We start from the raw sequence: 24,376 nt of genomic DNA, 5'->3' as shown, positions 1-24,376 counted from the left end.
ACAATGCTCGACTTGTTGCAAAAGGTTTTTGACAAGTTCAAGGAGTTGACTACGATGAGACCTTCTCACCTGTAGCGATGCTTAAGTTTGTCCGAATCATGTTAGCAATTACCGCATTTTATGATTATGAAATTTGGCAAATGGATGTCAAAACTGCATTCCTTAATGGATATCTTAAAGAAGAGTTGTATATGATGCAACCAGAAGGTTTTGTCGATCCAAAAAGGTGCTAACAAAGTGTGCAAGCTCCAGCGATCCATTTATGGACTGGTGCAAGCCTCTCGGAGTTGGAATATACGCTTTGATAGTGTGATCAAAGCATATGATTTTATACAGACTTTTGGAGAAGCCTGTATTTACAAGAAAGTGAGTGGGAGCTCTATAGCATTTCTGATATTATATGCAGATGAAATATTATTGATTGGAAATGATACTAAATTTCTAAATAGCATAAAAGGATACTTGAATAAGAATTTTTCAATGAAAGACCTCGGTGAAGCTGCTTATATATTGGGCATCAAGATCTATAGAGATAGATCAAGACGCTTAATTGGACTTCCACAAAGCACATACCTTGATAAAGTTTTGAAGAAGTTCAAAATGGATCAAGCAAAGAAAGGGTTCTTACCTGTGTTACAAGGTGTGAAGTTGAGTCAGACTCAATGCCCGACCACTGCAGAAGATAGAGAGAAAATGGAAGTCATTCCCTATGCTTCAGCCATAGGTTTTATCATGTATGCAATGCTTTGTACCAGACATGATGTGTGCCTTGCTATTAGTTTAGCAGTGAGGTACCAAAGTAATCCAGGAGTGGATCACTGGATAGCGGTCAAGAACATCCTGAAATGCCTGAAAAGGACCAAGGAAATATTTCTCGGTTATGGAGGTGATAAAAGAGTTCATCGTAAAGAGTTACGTCGATGCAAGATTTTGACACCGATCTAGATGACTCTAAGTCTCGATCTAGATACATATTGAAAGTGGGAGCAATTAGCTAGAGTAGCTCTGTACGGAGTATTGTAGACATAGAAATTTACAAAATACATACGGATCTGAATGTTGCAGATGTAACGCCCTCGATGCGGCTATATCTCCCATGTGTCGAAGCATGACTTAGAGGCATAACCGCATTGAAAGCAATGTCGCAAGTGAGGTAATCTTCACACAACCCATGTAATACATAAGGGAAAGAGATACATAGTTGGCTTACAATCGCCACTTCACACAAATACATGAATAAAGCATTACATCATCCAGATACAATCAAGGTCCCACTACGGAACCAAAATAAAAGAAGATCCCCAAATGCGACATGGTCCCCGATCGACCCCAACTGGGCTCCACTACTGATCAACTAGAATGAAACAACACAAAGAACAAGATCTTCATCGAGCTCCTCCTGAGCTTGGTTGCGTCATCTGCACGGACTCATCGGCACCTGCAAACTGGTTTTGGAAGTATCTGTGAGTCACGGGGACTCAGCAATCTCGCACCCTCGCGATCAAGACTATTTAAGCTTATAGGTAAGGTAAAGGTAAGAGGTGGAGCTGCAGCAAGCGACTAGCATATATGGTGGCTAACATACGCAAATGAGAGCGAGAAGAGACGGCAAAGCACAGTCGATAAAAGTATGATCAAGAAGTGATCCTAAAACAACCTACGTCAAGCATAACTCCAACACCGTGTTCACTTCCCGGACTCCGCCGGAAAGAGACCATCACGGTTACACACGCAGTTGATGCATTTTAATTAAGGTCAACTTCAGGTTTTCTATAACCAAACGTTAACAAATTCCCATCTGCCCATAACCGCGGGCACGGCTTTCGAAAGTTCAAATCCCTGTAGGGGTGTCCCAACTTAGCCCATCACAAGCTCTCGCGGTCAACGAAGGAATAGACCTCCTCCCGAGACAATCCGATCAGACTCGGCATCCCGGTTCTTCAAGACATTTCAACAGGGTAAAACTAAACCAGCAACACCGCCCGAATGTGCCGACAAATCCCGATAGGAGCTGCACATATCTCGTTCTCAAGGCACACTCAGATGAGCCAAACGTCGGGTAGGCCAGCCCAGAGTTGCCCCTGGTAGCCCCGGACATCGCTCAGTTGGACCAACACTTAGAGGAGCACTGGCCCGGGGGGGGGGGTTAAAATAATGATGACCCTCAGGAGGGCGACTCCCAAGGGAAAAGAAAAGGCTAGGTGGCGAATGGTAAAACCAATGTTGGGCATTGCTGGAAGAGCTTTACTTAAGGCGAACTGTCAAGGGGTTCCCATAATAGCCCAACCGCGTAAGGAACACAAAATCCGGGAACATAACACCGATATGACGGAAACTAGGGCGGCAAGAGTGGAAAAAAACACCAGGCATAAGGCCGAGCCTTCCACCCTTTACCAAGTATATAGATGCATTAATTAAATAAGAGATATTGTGATATCCCAACAAGTAAACATGTTCCAATAAGGAACAACATCTCCATGTTCCAACAAGGAACAAACTTCAATCTTCACCTGCAACTAACAATGCTATAAGAGGGGCTGAGCAAAGCGGTAACATAGCCAATCAACGGTTTGCTAGGACAAGGTGGGTTAGAGGCTGTTGGGGAACGTAGTAATTGCAAAAAAATTCCTACGCACACGCAAGATCATGGTGATGCATAGCAACGAGAGGGGAGAGTATGATCTACGTACCCTTGTAGACCGACAGCGGAAGCATTAGCACAACGCGGTTGATGTAGTCGTACGTCTTCACGGCCCGACCGATCAAGCACCGAAACTACGGCACCTCCGAGTTTTAGCACACGTTCAGCTCGATGACGATCCCCGGACTCCGATCCAGCAAAGTGTCGGGGAAGAGTTCCGTCAGCACGACGGCGTGGTGACGATCTTGATGCACTACCATTGCAGGGCTTCGCCTAAGCACCGCTACAATATTATCGAGGATTATGGTGGAAGGGGGCACCGCACACGGCTAAGAAAACGATCACGAGGATCAACTTCTGTGTCTATGGGGTGCCCCTGCCCCCGTATATAAAGGAGCAAGGGGGAGGAAGAGGGGAAGGAAGGGAGAGAGGGGTCGCGCCCCAAACCCCTTGTCCAATTCGGACTGGGCTTGGGAGGGGCGCGCGCCACCTCCTGCTCCTTTCCACTAAGGCCCATTAAGGCCCATTGCTTCTTCCTCGTATTCCCGTAACTCCCCGGTACGTCCGAAAATACCCGAATCACTCGGAACCTTTCCGATGTCCGAATATAGTCGTCCAATATATCGATCTTTACGTCTCGACCATTTCGAGACTCCTCGTCATGTCCCCGATCTCACCCGGGACTCCGAACTCCTTTGGTACATCAAAACTCATAAACTCATAATATAACTGTCATCGAAACCTTAAGCGTGCGGACCCTACGGGTTCGAGAACAATGTAGACATGACCGAGACACGTCTCCGGTCAATAACCAATAGCGGAACCTGGATGCTCATATTGGCTCCCACATATTCTACGAAGATCTTTATCGGTCAGACTGCATAACAACATACGTTGTTCCCTTTGTCATCGGTATGTTACTTGCCCGAGATTCGATCGTCGGTATCTCAATACCTAGTTCAATCTCGTTACCGGCAAGTCTCTTTACTCGTTCCGTAATACATCATCTCACAACTAACTCATTAGTTGCAATGCTTGCAAGGCTTATGTGATGTGCATTACCGAGAGGGCCCAGAGATACCTCTCCGACAATCGGACTGACAAATCCTAATCTCGAAATACGCCAACCCAACATGTACCTTTGGAGACACCTGTAGAGCACCTTTATAATCACCCAGTTACGTTGTGACGTTTGGTAGCACACAAAGTGTTCCTCCGGCAAACGAGAGTTGCATAATCTCATAGTCATGGGAACATGTATAAGTCATGAAGAAAGCAATAGCAACATACTAAACGATCGGGTGCTAAGCTAATGGAATGGGTCATGTCAATCAGATCATTCACCTAATGATGTGATCTCGTTAATCAAATAACAACTCTTTGTCCATGGTTAGGAAACATAACTATCTTTGATTAACGAGCTAGTCAAGTAGAGGCATACTAGTGACACTCTGTTTGTCTATGTATTCACACATGTATTATGTTTCCGGTTAATACAATTCTAGCATGAACAATAAACATTTATCATGAAATAAGGAAATAAATAATAACTTTATTATTGCCTCTAGGGCATATTTCCTTCAGAGGCTTGGTTCAACAATATGGGAGGCATCATAAGCAAGTGGTAGGTATCGCAGCATAGGCATAGCAAAAGAGCGAGCAACTAGCAAGCAAAGATAGAAGTGATTTCGAGGGTATGGTCATCTTGCCTGAAATCCCGCAAGGAAGAAGAACGAGTCCATGAAGAAGACAAACGGACATAGTCGAACGGGTCCTCACAAACACGACGTTACCGGAACCAATCTGAAGAAGCAAACACCGGAAAGAAGCACACAACATAGTAAACAACCAACACAAGAACATGGTATGATATGCGAGATGCGGTATGCGATGCATATGCATGATTTGCAAAGAAATGAATGAACCTGGCCTCAACTTGGAAATCCAAGTGTGCCACTGGAAAGGTGAGATGAAATCTCTTGAAAATGATATAAAGAACGCCGGAATCGGAGTTACGGTTTGGAAATGGCAAGCGATTCAAATATGACACCGGTCTGCGATTTACAGCAAGTAGCCATCTAAATGTAACAAGCTAAATATGCTACAGCACCCAAAACATGACAACAAAATACATGGCAGGGATCCACTCAAGATGCTTAACAAAATACTAGCACTGAGCTACGGCCAATTCATCCATTAACAGGTTCAAACAAGCATGGCAAAAATGCATTTGGCAAACAGATTTCAGACTTAGGGAAATTAACACTTGTCTGGAATTTCAGATCAGATAGCACTCTTCGGAGCAATAAAACTATGTGCTACTGGAACTGAACATGGCAAAGTAAAGCATGGCATGGAGCTACTCAAAGAGCTTAACAAAAGTCCCTTAGTGACCTTGAGCCAACAGGGATCAGAAAATACAATTGCAAGCATGTGAACATGGCAAAAACATAATCAGTTCTCAGACTTAGTGAAAACTGGAGCATGCTGAAACAGATATCAAGTAGGCATGTTTACGAGCTCGATGCACTCACTACAGAGCAAGGCATGAAAATCTAAGCATACACCCATCAAGAATGCACATTATACAACCTAGACATGGCAAGAACAATAACATAGCATGCACGGATCAACTACAACATCCTCGGCAAAATCGCTAACAAGTAGACAATCTGCCCAGATTCACGAAATAGCAAAAGTAGAGCTCGATTGACTCAAGCTAGGTTGCTCCATAATTGCAAACAAAGAAATGGATGGATAGAGCACTACAAGATTAATAAAACATCCTTACTGATCATCCTCAAAAGAGGCACGGATCACTAGGGAACAACATGAACATATGGCCATATGAGATAAACAGATCAAGGACTTAGTGGAAATGCTAAGTCCCTGAAATCAGCATTACCAAGTGCCTCACTTTGCACGCTTGTGCTAGTCACCACACACATCACAAAAATACATGGGTTGCACCTCTGGAAAGATGGCAAAGCATATAACAAAACATATGTAGAGCACAGGAGCATATCATGCACACAATAATCATGGCAAAAAATGACAAATATCTAAATGGAGCAGCAGATCTGACAATTATCTCAAGTAGCACTCTTCTAACAGCATTTCGGGCATCAAGATGAACTCAAATGAAAATTATGCAATGAGATGAAATGATGTACTCTCTGAGATGAACATTTTGATATGCTATATGCCCAAAATGGATCTACGGATGCAAAGTTATGATGCTATGAACATGGCCATATGAAACTGGGAATCTCGAGGACTTAGGAAAAATATACCCTCTGAAAACAGATCTAGGGTTTGGCACGGAAACCAAGGATGGTCGGGAGCTCGCCGGAGTGCACTGTTCGCCGAAGAACAAGGTGGCCGAAGACGTCGGGACTTGGCCGGCCGGAGCGTCGAGGGAGAGGGAGGAGCTCCCCGGGTGTTGGGCGGCGGCGGCGCCGGAGTTGAGGGCGCGGGCACCTCGGGCGTCGGCGGCGGGGCCGAAGCAGCGGCGATGCGGCGCGGTGGCCAGTGCGCCAGCGACGAGACGGCGGGTGGCGAGGCGAGGATGGAGCGGCGGCTGCCTCGCGCGGATGGAGCGGCCCGGAGGAGAACGGAGCGCCGGAATACAAAACGAACAACGGGGAAAATGCCCACCGGAGGAGAACGGAGCGCCGGAATGCAAAACGAACAACGGGGAAAATGCTCGGATGCATGAGAAGAACATGTATGCAAATGAAATGCACATGATGACATGATATGCAATGCATGACACGCAAGCAATGACAAGGCAACAACAACGAATAACTGGAGGACACCTGGCACATCGGTCACGGGGCGTTACAGCAGACCCGTAGACTAAAGTTCTCTCACAAGATAAACATGATCCCTCTTTCGGTGTTAATCACATAGCGATGTGAACTAGATTATTGACTCTAGTAAACCCTTTGGGTATTAGTCACATGGAGATGTGAACTAATCACATAAAGATGTGAAACTATTGGTGTTAAATCACATGACGATGTGAACTAGATTACTGACTCTAGTGCAAGTGGGATACTGAAGGAAATATGCCCTAGAGGCAATAATAAAGTTATTATTTATTTCCTTATATCATGATAAATGTTTATTTTTCATGCTAGAATTGTATTAACCGGAAACTTAGTACATGTGTGAATACATAGACAAACAGAGTGTCCCTTGTATGCCTCTACTTGACTAGCTCGTTAATCATAGATGGTCAAGTTTCCTAGCCATGGACATTTGTTGTCATTTGATGAACGGGATAACATCATTAGAGAATGATGTGATGGACTAGACCCATCTGTTAGCTTAGCACTATGATCATTTAGTTTATTGCTATTGCTTTCTCCATAACTTATACATGTTCCTATGACTATGAGATTATGCAACTCCCAAATACCGGAGGAACACTTAGTGTGCTATCAAACGTCACAACGTAACTGGGTGACTATAAAGATGCTCTACAGGTATCTCCGATGGTGTTTGTTGAGTTGGCACAGATCGAGATTAGGATTTGTCACTCCGATTGTCGGAGAGGTATCTCTGGGCCCTCTCGGTAATGCACATCACTATAATCCTTGCAAGCAATGTGACTAATGAGTTAGTTGCGGGATGTTGCATTATGGAACGAGTAAAGAGACTTGCCGGTAACGAGATTGAACTAGGTATTGAGATACCGACGATCGAATCTCGGGCAAGTAACATACCGATGACAAAGGGAACAACGTATGTTGTTATGCGGTTTGACCGATAAAGATCTTTGTAGAATATGTAGGAAACAATATGAGCATCTAGGTTCCGCTATTGGTTATTGAACGGAAGTGAGTCTCGGTCATGTCTACATAGTTCTCGAACCCGCAGGGTCCGCACGCTTAACGTTCGATGACGATCGATATTATGAGTTTATGTGTTTTGATGTACCGAAGGTAGTTCGGAGTCCTGGATGTGATCACGAACATGACGAGGAGTCTCGGAATGGTCGAGACATAAAGATCGATATATTGGAAGGCTATGTTTGGACATCGGCATGGTTCCGGGTGAGTTCGGGCATTTACCGGAGTACCAGGGGGTTACCGGAACCCCCGGGGAGTGTATGGGCCTTATTGGGCCTTAGTGGGAGAGAGGAGGAGACGGCCAAGGTGGAGGGCGTGCCCCCCAAGCCCAATCCGAATTGGGTGGGGGGCTTCCACCCCCGTTCCTTCCCTCTCTCTCCCCCTTCTTTCCTCTCCCACTCCAACTAGGGAAGGGGAATCCTACTCCCACCGGGAGTAGGACTCCCCCCTTGGGCGCGCCATGAGAGGGCCGGCCTTCTCCTCCTCCACTCCTTTATATACGGGGGAGGGGCACCCCATAGACAAACAAGTTGATTGTTTAGCCGTGTGCGGTGCCCCCCTCCACAGATTTCCACCTCGGTCATATCGTTGTAGAGCTTAGGAAAAGTACTACATCGGTAACTTCATCATCACCGTCATCACGCTGTCGTGCTAACGAAATTCTCCCTCGACCTCAGCTGGATCTAGAGTTCGTGGGACGTCACCGAGCTGAACGTGTGCAGATCGCGGAGGTGCTGTACCTTCGGCGCTAGGATCGATCGAATCATGAAGACGCACAACTACATCAACCGCGTTATCATAATGCTTCCGCTTACGGTCTATGAGGGTACGTGGACAACACTCTCCCCTCTCGCTGCTATGCATCACCTAGATGGATCTTGCGTGTGCGTAGGAATTTCTTTAAAATTACTGCGTTCCCCAACATTAAATACCTGGCGCTCAAATTAAAGGGGCCGACGAGGCAGTGGTTTAACAGCCTGCCTCCTCACTCTATTGGCAGCTGGGAAGCCCTTGAGGGTGCCTTTCGGGCAAATTTCTAGGGCACTTATGTCCGTCCGGACGCTGATGACCTCAGCCGTGTCACTCAGCAGCCCGGTGCATCATCTCAGAAATTCTGGAATCGATTCCTCACTAAAAAGAACCAAATCATAGACTGCTCCGACACCGGGGCTATCGTTGCATTCAAGAACAACATCCGAAATGAGTGGCTCGCCTGCCAGCTCGGGCGGGATAAGCCGAGAACCATGGCAGCCCTAACCTCGCTCATGACATGCTTTTGTGAGGGCGAAGATAGTTAGCTGGCCTGCAGTACCCATAACAGCGAGGCAGGCACCTCAGAAACACGCGACGCCAATGGAAAGCCTCGGGGTAATAAAAACAAATGTAGGCATAAGAATGGCGGAAGCGACTGATACGTCTTCAATGTATCTATAATTTCTGAAGTATTCATGCCATGTTTACAACAATTCTATATGATTTTGGTATGATTTGAGTAGAACTAACCCAGAGTGACGGTGTTTTCAGCAAAACTACCGTGGTGTTTTTTTTTGTGCAGAAATAAAAGTTCTCAGAATTGGACAAAACTTTTTGGAGAATTATTTTGGAACAAAAGAAAAATACTGGAGTAAAGACTCACTGGAGGGGCCCCCCTGCTTGGTACCCACTAGGCACCAGGGCGCGCCACCCCTCTCCAGCGCGCCCTGGTGGGTAGTGGCACCTTGAAGCCCATTTGGACGTGAGACCGACGCCAAAAAATCCTACAAATACAGAAACCCTAGAAATAACTCTAGATCAGAAGTTCCGCTGCCGCAAGCCTCTGTAGCCACAAAAAACCAATCTAGACCCTGTTTTGGCACCCCGCGAGAGGGGGAAGACCCTATATAAGCAGGAGTACTCAGGTTTCTCCGCCTAGGGTTCTTCTTCTCCAAAGCATTGATACGTGCACATGTGTCGAGTCCGTGTATGGGACGACACCGATACGCAGGATATGTGGCCGATACGCGTGCCACCAGAGTATCCTATTTTCCGATCTGATCTGATATGATTTAAAAAAAGAGCTGACACGCTGCCGGGATGCCGGCGACACTGGAGCGCAACGAGCCCAATAGAAGCCCACCTCCTAAGAGCATCTCCAGCCGTTCGCCCTCAGGGACTTGAAATAGCACCGCCTGGGGGCGCGCCAGCTGAAAAATCGGCGTATGGGCGATCGGTTTCCCAGGCGCCGTTTCTTAAAAACATAGTCGGCCAAAATTCAGCCAAACACGACATAGAATTCGGCGAAATTTAGGTGTTCCATCATTTTTACATATTGAAAGCATAATCTAAAACAAAATAAAAAAAGAACTCCTACTACTGCCGCGCCGCCACGCCTACAGGGCGAAGAGCTTGCCAATGGCGCTGTAGTCGCCGACGTCGTCGTCCTCCTCCTTCTTCATGCCGCCACCGTCCCTACTGCACCCCTGCCCTGGGTCGCCTTGGCGTACGGGTTTGGCTGGCGGCGACGCCTCGTCGTCGCTATCCTCGAGGACGATGACGCCGCCCTCGTCACGGCTGTGGCGCCGAGCGGTGATCTCATCAAGGGCGCGGCGTTGGCACTCTATCTCAAGCTGGACGTAATCCTTGCACGCCCACTTCATGGCGGCCTCGTTGCCAGCGGCCATGTCGTCGTGCTCGCTGTTGACAGCGACAAGCCCCGGCTCCGTCTTCGGCTTGACGAGGCGGGAGCAGAGGAGCCATCGCTGCCCTCATTGATGACGAGGGCGCCGCCGCGGGTGCGCCGCCCGAGCGGTGTCTCCACGAGCTCGGCATTGACGTTGGTGAGAGCCGGCGAACTGGAGGAGCGGGAGGAGGAGGAGGAGGAGGAGGAAGAGCACCTGCCCGCCATGCGCCTCAGCAACCAAGAGCCGCCGCCGCGGCGAGGGACCGGGGCCGCCGGGTACTCGAGCAGCGGCTCGTTGCCTCCCTCGTGGTGCTCGAGGACGAAGTGGAGCGTGCGCCCGGGGACCACCACAGGCGGCGGCCGTCGGTGTTGTGGCGCCCCCTCACCGGCGCATTGTTGGTGGAGGCTAGCTGTTCCTCGTGGTGGTGTTGGAAGTATGCCGCCCACTGCGCGTGGTTGTTGGCGGCGTACTCTGGGTGGCCCCGCACCTCCTCCAGCAGGGAGGCCCGAACGCGCGCGATCTCGCCGTGGAAGCGGTCGGCGTCGGGCTGTGGGGGGACGGGGACACCTCCGACGCTGAGCCTCCACCACCCCGGCACGCGCATATCAGGCGGCACCGGGTAGTTGGCCTCGTGGAGGAGGTAAGGCTCCCACTCGTGCAGGTGGCGGCAGCCGAAGCCGTTAGCCGCCGCTCCATCGCCGAGGAATCGCTCTCCCATCGGCGGTTGTAGACGGAGAAAGAAGAGATAGAGAGAGATGAGATGTGTGTCAGCGGCAAGAGAGAGACTGTGGGCGAAGGAGAGTGCGGCCACTGGCGAGGGAGGAGGCGGCTTTTATAGCGGCCGGGGGGGCAGACGTGTGTACGCGTGGCGGGAGGGGAGGGGCGTGTCGCCGCGCCATGACTGCGCCGCCCGTGAGGAAACAATGGAAGGCTGGCCGGCGGCAGCCTTGGCATTGATTCCTCACGGAAAAACGAGAAGATGAGGAAGACGAGACGCGGCTGGCCGCTGACTCGGCGGTTCCACCAGGCTTTCGCGTCAAAAACGTTTTCTCCTACGCCCCCGGGCACCCTAGCGCGTCGGGTTCAGCCTGAATCTACCAGCGTCAATTTTGTGTCTAACCGGTGAAAATTGGACTCCTGGAAACACGACTGAGTTTTTTTAGCGCCGGCTATAAAAAAGGACCTTATGGGCTGTTGGGGGGCGAGTCGAGATGCTCTAACCCTAGCAGCCATCGGTCTTTCTCGGTTCGCTCGATTGCACAGGACATGGGATTGGATCGAGCGACCGCGTGACGGCGGCGGCTCCTGTAGACCGTAGTCGCCTCTGCTGTGGCCGCCTGCCGCCAGCACGGTAACTTCTTCTTTCTCAAACCCCTGCTCTCCTTCGGTCCTCCCATGCTATTGCCTCATGCCTGTCCTCCTCCTCTAGGGTTAGGGTGCTGGCTTTGCTGCTGCTTCGCTCTGTACAGTATACTGTTGTTGCTTGCTCCTGCTCACCTGCTGCTGTTGCCCTTGTTCCGGCTAGGCAGTGACATATACATACATGGCATCTGTGGGCACTTACCACAAGGACCAAAAAAGAGGCATGGATGCAACAAATGGGGCAGTATTAATACTGGAAATCATGTCACACAATCAGTTATTTTTTGGACTTATTACATGATATTCTATTAATTATTTATATATACCCGTCATATCGACGTATTGCTGTTTCTATAAATTGCCGTGTCCCCATCCCCGTATCGCCGCTGGCACATCGAGGGCCTTGTGGATCTCCTACGAATGCTTTGCTTCCTTCTAGCTGGCCTTGGAGCCCTCGCTTCTTTAATTTCCAGCAAGAAATTGAGCAAGCCTGGAAGGTGGTTAGCACTAGTACATGGCTACTTTGCTTCAGTATTAAATTTTCTAGTATAGATTTGATCCATCCATCAGTGATTTAGTTGAGGGTACAAGTTATAACGTTAGAGAAGCCTGCTGCATATCAAATTAAGGCGTAGAGCCTTTTATAATCTCATGTATGTTTTATTCTACAAATCCAAGTACTAGATCACGTGATGTTGCCAAGAAACTAGTGTCAGTATTATTTTTCCAACCTGTATATAGTACCTTTGCATTTGTTCTTAGGGACTGCAGGTTGTTTTGAATTTTGCCCATGCCCTATACCTGCGACCACCTACTCAAAATAACAGGGAAAGTATATACAGAGGCTAAATAGCCTAGAAATTTCACCAAGTATTTTTCCTTCTGTTGGAGCAATAGTACTTGTGTATGATTTGTGGTATAGTTGTGCAAAAATAATGAAACCTGCTACCGCTAGTCAGTAGCCTTGGGTCATTGTTCTGTGAAGCAGCCAGTATAATAATTTACTGTTCTTTCTCTTAAGGCGTGTAATTTGTATTTCAGATAATCGTGTGGTCTCTTAGGCGATTATTAGAAGAAGGGACTGGCAAAATTGATCCATAGAGAAGTCTGTCTTTGAACAATGAACCGAAAATTCCTGTACATGACGGCCATGAACGTCAAAAGGAGTTCATACACTCTGCACCGCATCAAGGCGTCACAATTGTTTACCCCAAGGGTGCACCTGACTCCGCGGCTGCGGCGGTGGAGGACCATTCTGTGCCGCCGCCAACAATGGCTTTCCATCCTCCTCGGTCCGAGCATAGACGGGAGATAATGGAGTTCATGCTCTTCGGCAGCAGCAGGAACAAGATCGTCTGCACAGACGAGAGAGGGCGAGCCGTCTTATATGATGACGGCCTGCAAGCTGTCCGCATGTTGCCAAGCCTCAAAAAGGCCAAGTGGAAATCAGTGCCCCTCGCCGTTGGTGACAACCTGTTGGTCATGGAGGCGATCCCTAAGAATGATCAAAAGATGGAACATCAATCTTTCGAGGCGCTTATGTATGGTGAAAGGCCTAAAATGTTCAAGGGGGTGGACTTTTTCTGGCACTCCATCCCCCCGCCGCCTTATGTCTATGCCCCTGGCTATGGTGTCGACCGTTCTGGTGTGATCACCGCGTGCACTGTGGTCAATAGCTCAAGCATCTTGATATCCACAGGGAGCCTCAGCACCTACTGCTTGGACACGGTGAGCGGTAAGTGGAGCAAGAGTGGTGCCTGGCCGCTGCCGTTTAAAGGACTTGCAGAATATGTTCCGGAGTACGATCTCTGGTTTGGTGTCTCGGCAAAGGGGGGTGGCGTCCTCTGCGCATCAGACCTGGGTGCTGCCGTGGCATTCCAAGAGTGGGAGGGATTTGCTATCCCTGAGGGTACCGAGCTAGGATCGCACCTCCTGCACCTAGGTGCCGGCCGTTTCTGTGTCGCCAAGTCGATCATGACAACAAGGCCGGCCCGTGCGTTGCAACGGGAGAGAAAACATAACACACACTCTTAACTCAACAACTATCACTCAAGATCACAATAGGTTCGTCTTCTTTATTTTTGCAAGGATCATATTTGTGTTGCCGCTTATCCTCCTTCTCACCCTCGCCGGCGATGGCCTCGGTGTTCACACAAAATAACAAAAAACGTGTGTTGAATATGATTAATCCTAAGGCGTCTCTCTCTCCCCCTCCCTCCCTCCCTCCCTCTCTCGCTCGCTCGCTCGCTTTCTCTCATTCTCGCGATGAGAAATCTGTTGTTATCGATGTTTTCAGAGGTATGCATGTGTAGTTATCGATGTTTTCAGAGGTATACATTTTTCAGAGGTATGCATGTGTAGTTATCGATGTTTTATTTTCCTTATATGGTTATAGTGGGGTGTTTATTTGCAATCTGGATCGCCGTCGGTATGGAAAAAATGGATCTTGCGCTATAAATTATAAGTTTGCTTCCAAAAAAAATTTTAAAAATATTTAACAGGTAAAATTAACATCATATTTAGATTGCACACATTTTTCTAATAAAATTTCATATATAATATTTTAAAATCGAAGTTACGGTTTAAAAGATATAGATAATTTAAAAAATCATTTGGTTTGACTCAAATATATTCCAAAAAATTATTTTAAAATACTTAACAGGTAAAAATAATCTCATATTCATATTCTACATATTTTTCTAATCAAATTTCATATATAACATGTTCAAATCGTAGTTACGGTTTAAAAGATATAGATGATTTTAAAAAGCATTTGTTTGACTTAAATATGATCCACCGATGAATTACCTAAAACATCAGGGGGTATTCGAAAAATGTAAAATAACAGTTCAGGTGTGACTTAATTCCGGATGGCGGGTTGATTTCAAGAAAAGACAGGGACTTTTGTATAAAATACAAAAATAACGATTCGTTTTAACTTAAAACAGAACTGCGGGTTGAATTCTCTGAAATAGAGGGACGTTTCTGAAAAATGCCATGACGAACGAAAGAAACCCAATTTGCTTTATTATTAGGTAAAGATTAAACTTTATTTAAGAGACGTGCTGCCACATGTGTTGTTTCCATGACACTACTGCCATTGTTGACAAGTTAGTGATGTTTACTGTCTCATATAAAAATCTTTGAGTAAAAATTAGTCGAAACTCTTGATTTTGTGAATATGTTTTTGTAATATAGCAAACATGCATGGGCGTTGCAACGAGAGAGGAGAAAAAATATCTTGCAATTTAGCAATTCTAGCATCAGCTGAAACCTTTATCTAGGAAATACATCCGTCCGTTGCAACGGGAGAAACGAATTCTCGCTGACATTTGATTATCTTTTGCTTTCAGGAAAACATGAATTTTTCTCTACTTAAAGAAAAGAAACTTTTTCAAAATTTGAAGTTTTTTATTAAGTTGTATTTTCTAAACTTAAATTTTTGAACACATGAGTTTTTTAAATAATTTAACGAAACTTCTCTTTTCATCACAATTGTTAGTTGGGTCAGTTGGACGTGACCGGCAGGTCATGAGACTGAACCCTCCCATCATTTAATTTTTTTTGCTAGCTCTCCAGGCCTAGGCCAAAGTGCGCCACCAGGTTCCATCACATTTGTGAGTTGGGTCAGTTGGAAAGACCGTGGGTGACTGGTTGGCAGGTCATAGGATCGAACCCTCCCATCGGCAATTTTTTTTTGCTAGCTCTTCGGGCCTAGCCCACAGTGGGCCGACAGTCTGTGTGTGACCGGTTGGCAAGTCATGGGATCAAACCCTCCCATCGGCAATTTTAATTTTTTTGGCCAGCTCTCCGGGCATAGGCCACAGTGCGCCACCAGGTGGGCTTTCTCCGTTGGGCCAAAACGGATGGCAAGTAACGACACCAAATAACATACGCGAAATTAATTAAAGCGGGACCAGACAAAGCAGGACGAAACCAAGAATATCACCTCCCTTTAATAGTAGGTATAGATATAGATATAGATAAATAATATGGTTCTAGTACAGGAATGACCGGATATGCACATCTCCTTTGAAAGCAATATTTTTTACGTCATGTTCCTTGGTGCTCCGATTCACTAGAAAAAGATACAAGAGAGTTACCTCGTTAATTTCCAGAAACATGAGCGAAAACCGTTAAAAGATGCCCACACAATAGAGCATCTCGACTGACCTGGCTACCCACAAAACACACACACTGTCAAGGAGAGGACACTGTCAAGGTTGCTTACAATATCACCTCTACCCAAAGCAAGCAACTCGAGGCCCATTCAAATGAACAACACATGAGAACCCTATCGGCCTATGTGATGCACTAGCATAGCTTGACTTGCCCATCAGATGGCATCATTGTGACCACGTCGGCCTGCATCGCTACAAGCTCCGACTCCACGGTTAGGATGTGTCGAACAGAAGAACATGCCACGACCCAGCTCTTCTTGCCACCATCGTCATTGCCACACGAGTTGCAACGCCACCGGACGACCACAGACAAGCGTTAGTCCCTCTGACCAAATTGGAGCAGTGGGAGATCATGTATACCCTATTTAATCATTAGTCAGCGCACACTTAATTAGAAATTAAGACCAGATAAACTAAATTAGCACCAACGGGTATCTTCAACAAGTATAAATTGCTCAACTAGGTATTTTATTTCTTACTCGGGCCTTGTTTGGCACAAGGGTTTTTCCAGCCCTCAAGAGGTTGGGGGTTGTATGGGATTTGGTGATCCCCTTCCCTTCACTCAACCCCCTCAAATCCCCCACACTCTCTCCAATCCCAATCCCCACATTCCCTTGCACATAAAAATATTGTTTGGCAGCTGGGGACTGCCTTTGTACTATTGGATAACCAATATAAAAACATGATCTTTGCATCTCATCACATCATAGCAACAACGGTTCATCATGTTGGGGAACGTTGCAGAAAACAAAAATTTTCCTATGGTTTCACCAAGATCCATCTATGATTTCATCTAGCAACGAGTGATTGGATTGCATCTACATACCTTTATAGATCACGCGTGGAAGCGTTCAAAGAACGGGGATGAGGAAGTCGTACACAACGTGATCCAAATCATCGGAGATCCTAGCGCCGAACGGACGGCACCTCCGCGTTCAACACACGTACGGTCAGTGTAACGTCTCCTTCTTCTTGATCCAGCAAGGGAGAAGGAGAGGTTGAGGAAGATGGCTCCAGCAGCAGCACGACGGCGTGGTGATGGTGGAGCTGCAGTACTCCGTCAGGGCTTCGCCAAGCACTATGGAGGAGGAGGGGTGTTGGAGAGGGAGAGGGAGGCACCAAAGGCAAAGGTGAGAGGTCCTCCCTCCCCCCCACTATATATAGGGGGCCTAAGGGGGGGGCGCCGGCCCTAGGAGATGCAATCTCCTAGGGGGGGCGGCGGCCAGGGGTGGGGGGCTTGCCCCCCAAGAAAGGGGGCGCCCCCCTTTAGGGTTTCCCCCAACCCTAGGCGCATGGGCCCTTAGGGGAGTGGCGCCCCAGCCCACTTTGGGCTGGGTCCCTTCCCACTTCAGCCCATGGGGCCCTCCGGGATAGGTGGCCCCACCCGGTAGACCCCCGGGACCCTTTTGGTGGTCCCGGTACAATACCGGTGACCCCGAAACTTGTCCCGATGGCCGAAATAGCACTTCCTATATATAATTCTTTACCTCCGGACCATTCCGAAACTCCTCGTGACGTCCGGGATCTCATCCGGGACTCCGAACAACATTCGGGTTACTGCATATACATATCCCTACAACCCTAGCGTCACCGAACCTTAAGTGTGTAGACCCTACGGGTTCGGGAGACACGTAGACATGACCGAGACGGTTCTCCGGCCAATAACCAACAGCGGGATCTGGATACCCATGTTGGCTCCCACATGCTCCACGATGATCTCATTGGATGAACCACGATGCTAAGGATTCAAGCAACCCCGTATACAATTCCCTTTGTCAATCGGTATGTTACTTGCCCGAGATTCGATCGTCGGTATCCCAATACCTCGTTCAATCTCGTTACCGGCAAGTCACTTTACTCGTACCGTAATGCATGATCCCGTGACCAGACACTTGGTCACTTTGAGCTCATAATGATGATGCATTACCGAGTGGGCCCAGTGATACCTCTCCGTCATACGGAGTGACAAATCCCAGTCTTGATCCGTGTCAACCCAACAGACACTTTCGGAGATACCCGTAGTCTACCTTTATAGTCACCCAGTTACGTTGTGACGTTTGGTATACCCAAAGCACTCCTACGGTATCCGGGAGTTACACGATCTCATGGTCTAAGGAAAGGATACTTGACATTGGAAAAACTCTAGCAAACAAACTATACGATCTTATGCTATGTTTAGGATTGGGTCTTGTCCATCACATCATTCTCCTAATGATGTGATCTCGTTATCAATGACATCCAATGTCCATAGTCAGGAAACCATGACTATCTGTTGATCAACGAGCTAGTCAACTAGAGGCTTACTATGGACATGTTGGTGTCTGTTATTCACACATGTATTACGATTTCCGGATAACACAATTATAGCATGAATAAAGACAATTATCATGAACAAGGAAATATAATAATAATGCTTTTATTATTGCCTCTAGGGCATATTTCCAACACATCACAACCACGACATAAATTTGCCACAAAGATAATTGGATAATCAAAATAGAAATGTGATCTCTGTGGATCATCACAGCAACAACTTAATTTTTGCATGACTTGGAATCAATGTCTCATCATAGCAACAACAGTTCATCACAACCATGACATAATTTTGCAAAAATGATAATGCAACAGAGTACTTGACTACTTGTGCAATAGCTCAGGAACAGTTATGTTTCTGCAGACCAAGCAATAAGGCTGGTAATTATTACAGACCAAGAAAGGATGAAAATGATGTTGTAATGGAGATGAACTGTTCTTTGGATGTCATGATCATCCAGTTTGAGTGGCCAAAAGTGTCCACTTTGTTTAGTCTTGCTTCCTCGGGTGCCTCAGAACCTGATGAAACAAAAAAGAGTTCAACATGCTTGTTTATACTTGAAACAACAATCAGGAAAGCATGTGCATGCAATCTACCAACTACCAAATAATAGCATGACAATATGCAATCATTTCCTAGGAGTTTTAGATTTGGTAGTACTGGGAAAATAGTGTCAGGTTAAGCATTAAACTTGACCTAATGAAAACGAAAATGAAAGAATTTTGTGATCAGAATTTTCTTTAGCTCACCAAATAGCTGAGTATGTGAAGAGTTCCCAGTCAAGTCCAAAACAGAAGATGTGACTCTGAATACACAATAGAGATTTGGTTTAAATACTAAGTTGATACTATATACTATAATTTGATAGATACTAAGTACGTCTCGACAAATAACGGAAGAGAATGGCCTTGTGTGTGTGCGCGCGGGGTATAAAACCGGGACTGTCAGAATACAAAATACAATTTTGGTTTAAATAGCTAGAACTAGACACTATCTACAGATTTAGAGTGATAGTATTTAACATTCTTATTATTCTATCGACAATGATGATTCTCTGTAGCTTTGTTGCGTACCTTCACATGCATGAATAATGATGTCCATTGATGGGAATTTTTTACACCATGAATTCATAATTACCCAAAGTCTCGATCTGATGGCTAGAAACGCTAAATAGACTGAGATGGTTGGATTAGTGACACTCCAAAAATAATAAGAAAAGGAGCAGAATGGTACTGATGAGTTGTCTCCATTGTGGCACAAAAACATCGTTACTAAGCTCTTGTTTACACAAAGATCACATAGCCACATCTTTAGTAAACTCTTGGGAACTTGATGTAGCCCGCCACTAAACAGTTTAACGAAATAGCTAGAGTAAATAGTTAACACCCGTTTAGCATGTAATCTCTAAGCACAGCCTACCCCGATAATTATTCAAGTTGGCTAAAACACACTTAGCTATGACTTAATCAAATACTTTAAACTCGCATCATGTACATCTAAAGTAAAATTATATAACAATAAACCAGCTTCGACGATAGTAGCTAGACTTGTATTAACTGAAAATCATATTGAACAATCACAAGCACACAGGCTGTCTCCCATACAGAGGTCAACATAAACTCGCCATTGCTTTGCTCAGTTTGAAACAAGGTAAGAACAAAGTTTGATAATTTCCCTCCAGAGTTGAGATTAACTAATCCCGTACTGTACCTGAATTTGGTCTTGTTACAGAAAGACTTCAATTCATCTTTCGGTGACAAGACAATATTTTACTTGGTTGGATTTCCATAACAGGCTAATGTTCATCAGGGAAATCCATGTAGAAGTCATGTTATTTCGTTCAGTTTCATTAGACGTTTTTAAATATGAGAAAGCACATGGTTTAGTCGACACTGTCGTAGATCTTCAGGGTACAAAAATGGCAACAGTGAATGCATCCATGAATGATCAGGATTGAAAATGACACTGCAATAGATCTGCGATGAAATTTCTGTGAAACAAGTAAGAGATGGCACAAAACAATGGCAACAGTGAGAGCATTCATGGATAAAATAAGAAGTGTGCTTTCTGGTTTAGCTGTAACACCGAATAAGTGGCCATCAATTTGCTTATGCTTGACTGCTTGTACAGCGCTCCACTACTTTCATTCAAGACCTTCAGGGTATCTTGAGCTATATTGACATTTAGTCCCTCCCTTTCTAAGTATAAGCACTTTTAGAAATTTCCATATAGACTATACGTACGGATGTATAGACATATTTTAGAGTGTAGATTCACTCATTTTGCTCCATATGTAGTCCCTATTAGATTATCTATAAAAGGTCTTATACGTTATTTAGGAACGGAGGGAGTAGATAACTATAGAGAGTTCACTGACCAGTTAAGCAACTGCAAGTCTCCATTCCACAGCAAGGACATGAGCAGCTTTTTGTGCAAGTATTGACTATGAATATAATCTTATACTGTTAAATTTTATAATTTGAAATAAGCTGGACAGACAATATTCAGAATTTATAAGAATATGGTGGACTGGTACTGGGACTCGGAGTCTCGGACTGGGAAAAGAGAATTATTAGAATATATACTCAGCATGCATGTCTTACCATGAAGAATGGGCTGACATCTTGGGCAACCACTCTGCAGTTCCATAGGAAAGGCACGTGTAGAAATTAGATGATCATACGGAATAGCTCTCCTGCAATTGAATTTTTAGCACACCAGATCAATAAGAAAACTTAGTTTGGATCTAAGATCACAATATATTTCTCACGATGATTTTGACAACAAATTGGTAGATGAATTATTGGACAAAGCAAGTTAATACAAAGTTCCCTTCCATCCATTAGATTCAGACATGAATGCTTTAAGGTTTGAAGGGGTCGTCTTACAGATGGTGTCCCATCCAGCAGCGCATGAACAAGGTAGGGCTGTAAGGGAATGGATGACCATTGTAGCTCGCATGGCTCGCACGCGCCGTCACTTGCGGCCATCGAGCGGGGTCGCCATTGCTGGGAGGTGGTAGGCATCGACGAGGAGGACACGACCTGGAAGGCCTGCTGGTGATTATATACGCGAGCCTCGAAAGGAAGAAGGTGAATCACAATAGTAACTAACCTGCAATTATCATCACACATCGATTGCCAGTAATGACCTGCAGCAACTGCGATTTACGTTGCCAATAACTGACGAGTCGACAACGATGATGACGGCGTTGCCGCCCTCTTTGAGAGCGCTACCCTGTCGCTGGCGTGGTCAGACCGCAGGCCTACATCACATCAACCCAATTGGCCCAAAATCACAGGAGATGTCCAATTTAGTTACCGGAGCAGCAACCCGTTCCTGTTGAGCAGGTTAGTGGTCAGATTACAAAGCCCATGCGGGATAAGAACGAGATCTAACGGCCAGAACACCAGATCCTACGGCTGGGAATCCTAATGGCCTGAGAGGGCTCTGTTAGTGCATAGTTTTAATGTTTCTAAATATGGTGGACTGGTACTGGGACTCGGAGTCTCGGACTGGGAAAAGAGAATTATTAGAATATATACTCAGCATGCATGTCTTACCATGAAGAATGGGCTGACATCTTGGGCAACCACTCTGCAGTTCCATAGGAAAGGCACATGTAGAAATTAGATGATCATACGGAATAGCTCTCCTGCAATGGAATTTTTAGCACACCGGGTCAATAAGAAAACTTAGTTTGGATCTAAGATCACAATATATTTCTCGCGATGATTTTGACAACAAATTGGTAGATGAATTATTGGACAGAGCAAGTTAATACAAAGTTCCCTTCCATCCATTAGATTCAGACATAAATGATTTAAGGTTTGAAGGGGTCGTCTTACAGATGGTGTCCCATCCAGCAGCGCATGAACAAGGTAGGGCTGTAAGGGAATGGATGACCATTGTAGCTCGCATGGCTCGCACGCGCCGTCACTTGCGGCCATCGAGCGGGGTCGCCGTTGCTGGGAGGTGGTAGGCATCGGCGAGGAGGATACGACCTGGAAGGCCTACTGGTGATTATATACGCGAGCCTCGAAAGGAAGAAGGTGAATCACAATAGTAATTGACCTGCAATTCTCATCGCACATCGATTGCCAGTAATGACCTGCAGCAACTGCGATTTACGTTGCCAATAACTGACGAGTCGACAACGATGATGACGGCGTTGCCGCCCTCTCTGACAGCGCTACCCTGTCGCTGGCGTGGTCAGACCGCAGGCCTACATCACATCAACCCAATTGGCCCAAAATCACACAAGATGTCCGATTTAGTTACCGGAGCAGCAGCCCATTCCTGTTGAGCAGGTTAGTGGTCAGCTTACAAAGCCCATGGGGGATAAGAACGAGATCTAACGGCCAGAACACCAGATCCTACAGCTGGGAATCCTAATGGCCTGAGAGGGCTCTGTTACTGCACAGTTTTAATGTTTCTAAATATGGTGGACTGGTACTGGGACTCGGAGTCTCGGACTGGGAAAAGAGAATTATTAGAATATATACTCAGCATGCATGTCTTACCATGAAGAATGGGCTGACATCTTGGGCAACCACTCTGCAGTTCCATAGGAAAGGCACGTGTAGAAATTAGATGATCATACAGAATAGCTCTCCTGCAATGGAATTTTTAGCACACCAGATCAATAGGAAAACTTAGTTTGGATCTAAGATCACAATATATTTCTCGCGATGATTTTGACAACAAATTGGTAGATGAATTATTGGACAGAGCAAGTTAGTACAAAGTTCCCTTCCATCCATTAGATTCAGACATGAATGATTTAAGGTTTGAAGGGGTCGTCTTACAGATGGTGTCCCATCCAGCAGCGCATGAACAAGGTAGGGCTGTAAGGGAATGGATGACCATTGTAGCTCGCACGGCTCGCATGCGCCGTCACTTGCGGCCATCGAGCAGGGTCGCCGTTGCTGGGAGGTGGTAGGCATCGGCGAGGAGGATACGACCTGGAAGGCCTGTTGGTGATTATATACGCGAGCCTGGAAAGGAAGAAGCTGAATCACAATAGTAACAGACCTGCAATTATCATCGCACATCGATTGCCAGTAATGACCTGCAGCAACTGCGATTTACGTTGCCAATAACTGACGAGTCGACAACGATGATGACGGCGTTGCCGCCCTCTCTGAGAGCGCTACCCTGTCGCTGGCGTGGTCAGACTGCAGGCCAACATCACATCAACCCAATTGGCCCAAAATCACAGGAGATGTCTGATTTAGTTACCGGAGCAGCAACCCATTCCTGTTGAGCAGGTTAGTGGTCAGCTTACAAAGCCCATGCGGGATAAGAACGAGATCTAATGGCCAGAACACCAGATCCTACGGCTGGGAATCCTAATGGCCTGAGAGGGCTCTGTTAGTGCACAGTTTTAATGTTTCTAAATATGGTGGACTGGTACTGGGACTCGGAGTCTCGGACTGGGAAAAGAGAATTATTAGAATATATACTCAGCACGCATGTCTTACCATGAAGAATGGGCTGACATCTTGGGCAACCACTCTGCAGTTCCATAGGAAAGGCACGTGTAGAAATTAGATGATCATACGGAATAGCTCTCCTGCAATGGAATTTTTAGCACACCAGATCAATAAGAAAACTTAGTTTGGATCTAAGATCACAATATATTTCTCGTGATGATTTTGACAACAAATTGGTAGATGAATTATTGGATAGAGCAAGTTAATACAAAGTTCCCTTCCATCCATTAGATTCAAACATGAATGATTTAAGGTTTGAAGGGGTCGTCTTACAGATGGTGTCCCATCCAGCAGCGCATGAACAAGGTAGGGCTGTAAGGGAATGGATGACCATTGTAGCTCGCACGGCTCGCACACGCCGTCACTTGCGGCCATCGAGTGGGGTCGCCGTTGCTGGGAGGTGGTAGGCATCGGCGAGGATGATACGACCTGGAAGGCCTGTTGGTGATTATATACGCGAGCCTGGAAAGGAACAAGCTGAATCACAATAGTAACAGACCTGCAATTATCATCGCACATCGATTGCCAGTAATGACCTGCAGCAACTGCGATTTACGTTGCCAATAACTGACGAGTCGACAACGATGATGACGGTGTTGCCGCCCTCTCTGAGAGCGCTACCCTGTCGCTGGCGTGGTCAGACTGCAGGCCAACATCACATCAACCCAATTGGCCCAAAATCACAGGAGATGTCTGATTTAGTTAGCGGAGCAGCAGCCCATTCCTGTTGAGCAGGTTAGTGGTCAGCTTACAAAGCCCATGCGGGATAAGAACGAGATCTAATGGCCAGAACACCAGATCCTACGGCTGGGAATCCTAATGGCCCGAGAGGGCTCTGTTAGTGCACAGTTTTAATGTTTCTAAATA

General features: G+C 46.3%; 1 protein-coding gene, 1 long non-coding RNA gene and 1 pseudogene across 2 annotated transcripts; 1 reads left to right on the top strand and 2 right to left on the bottom strand.

The window, feature by feature from the left end:
• Positions 1 to 9,866: 9,866 nt before the first annotated feature.
• Positions 9,867 to 10,381, bottom strand: LOC147979598 (uncharacterized; annotated as a pseudogene).
• Positions 10,382 to 11,371: 990 nt separating this feature from the next.
• Positions 11,372 to 14,666, top strand: LOC125548835 (uncharacterized). The gene is made up of 3 exons (XM_048712368.2): positions 11,372 to 11,508; positions 12,561 to 13,512; positions 14,578 to 14,666. The coding sequence occupies exons 2-3, from the start codon at positions 12,792 to 12,794 to the stop codon at positions 14,664 to 14,666; spliced, it is 810 nt and encodes a 269-aa protein (XP_048568325.2). The 5' UTR covers positions 11,372 to 11,508; positions 12,561 to 12,791.
• An 8,162-nt stretch (positions 14,667 to 22,828) lies between these two features.
• LOC147979597 (uncharacterized) lies at positions 22,829 to 23,927 on the bottom strand. Its single transcript, XR_015599719.1, has 3 exons — positions 23,783 to 23,927; positions 23,498 to 23,589; positions 22,829 to 23,273 (listed from the first exon to the last, which is right to left on the bottom strand). It is a non-coding gene; the product is annotated as an uncharacterized LOC147979597 (long non-coding RNA).
• Positions 23,928 to 24,376: the final 449 nt, after the last annotated feature.

The sequence above is a fragment of the Triticum urartu genome, chromosome 3A (assembly GCF_056163025.1).
Source record: "Triticum urartu cultivar PI428250 chromosome 3A, HENAU_Tu73, whole genome shotgun sequence".
NCBI lineage: Eukaryota > Viridiplantae > Streptophyta > Magnoliopsida > Poales > Poaceae > Triticum > Triticum urartu.
This window is presented reverse-complemented; position numbering and strand designations above follow the sequence as displayed.

What these genes read in the sequence shown, in the direction of transcription:
- LOC125548835 (XM_048712368.2), top strand. Translation starts at nt 12,792, where the DNA reads ATGGCTTTCCATCCTCCTCGGTCCGAGCATAGACGGGAGATAATGGAG. An exon ending in CATGACAACAAGGCCGGCCC is followed by an intron (nt 13,513 to 14,577) that starts GTGCGTTGCAAC and finishes ACTTTATTTAAG; the next exon opens with AGACGTGCTGCCACATGTGT.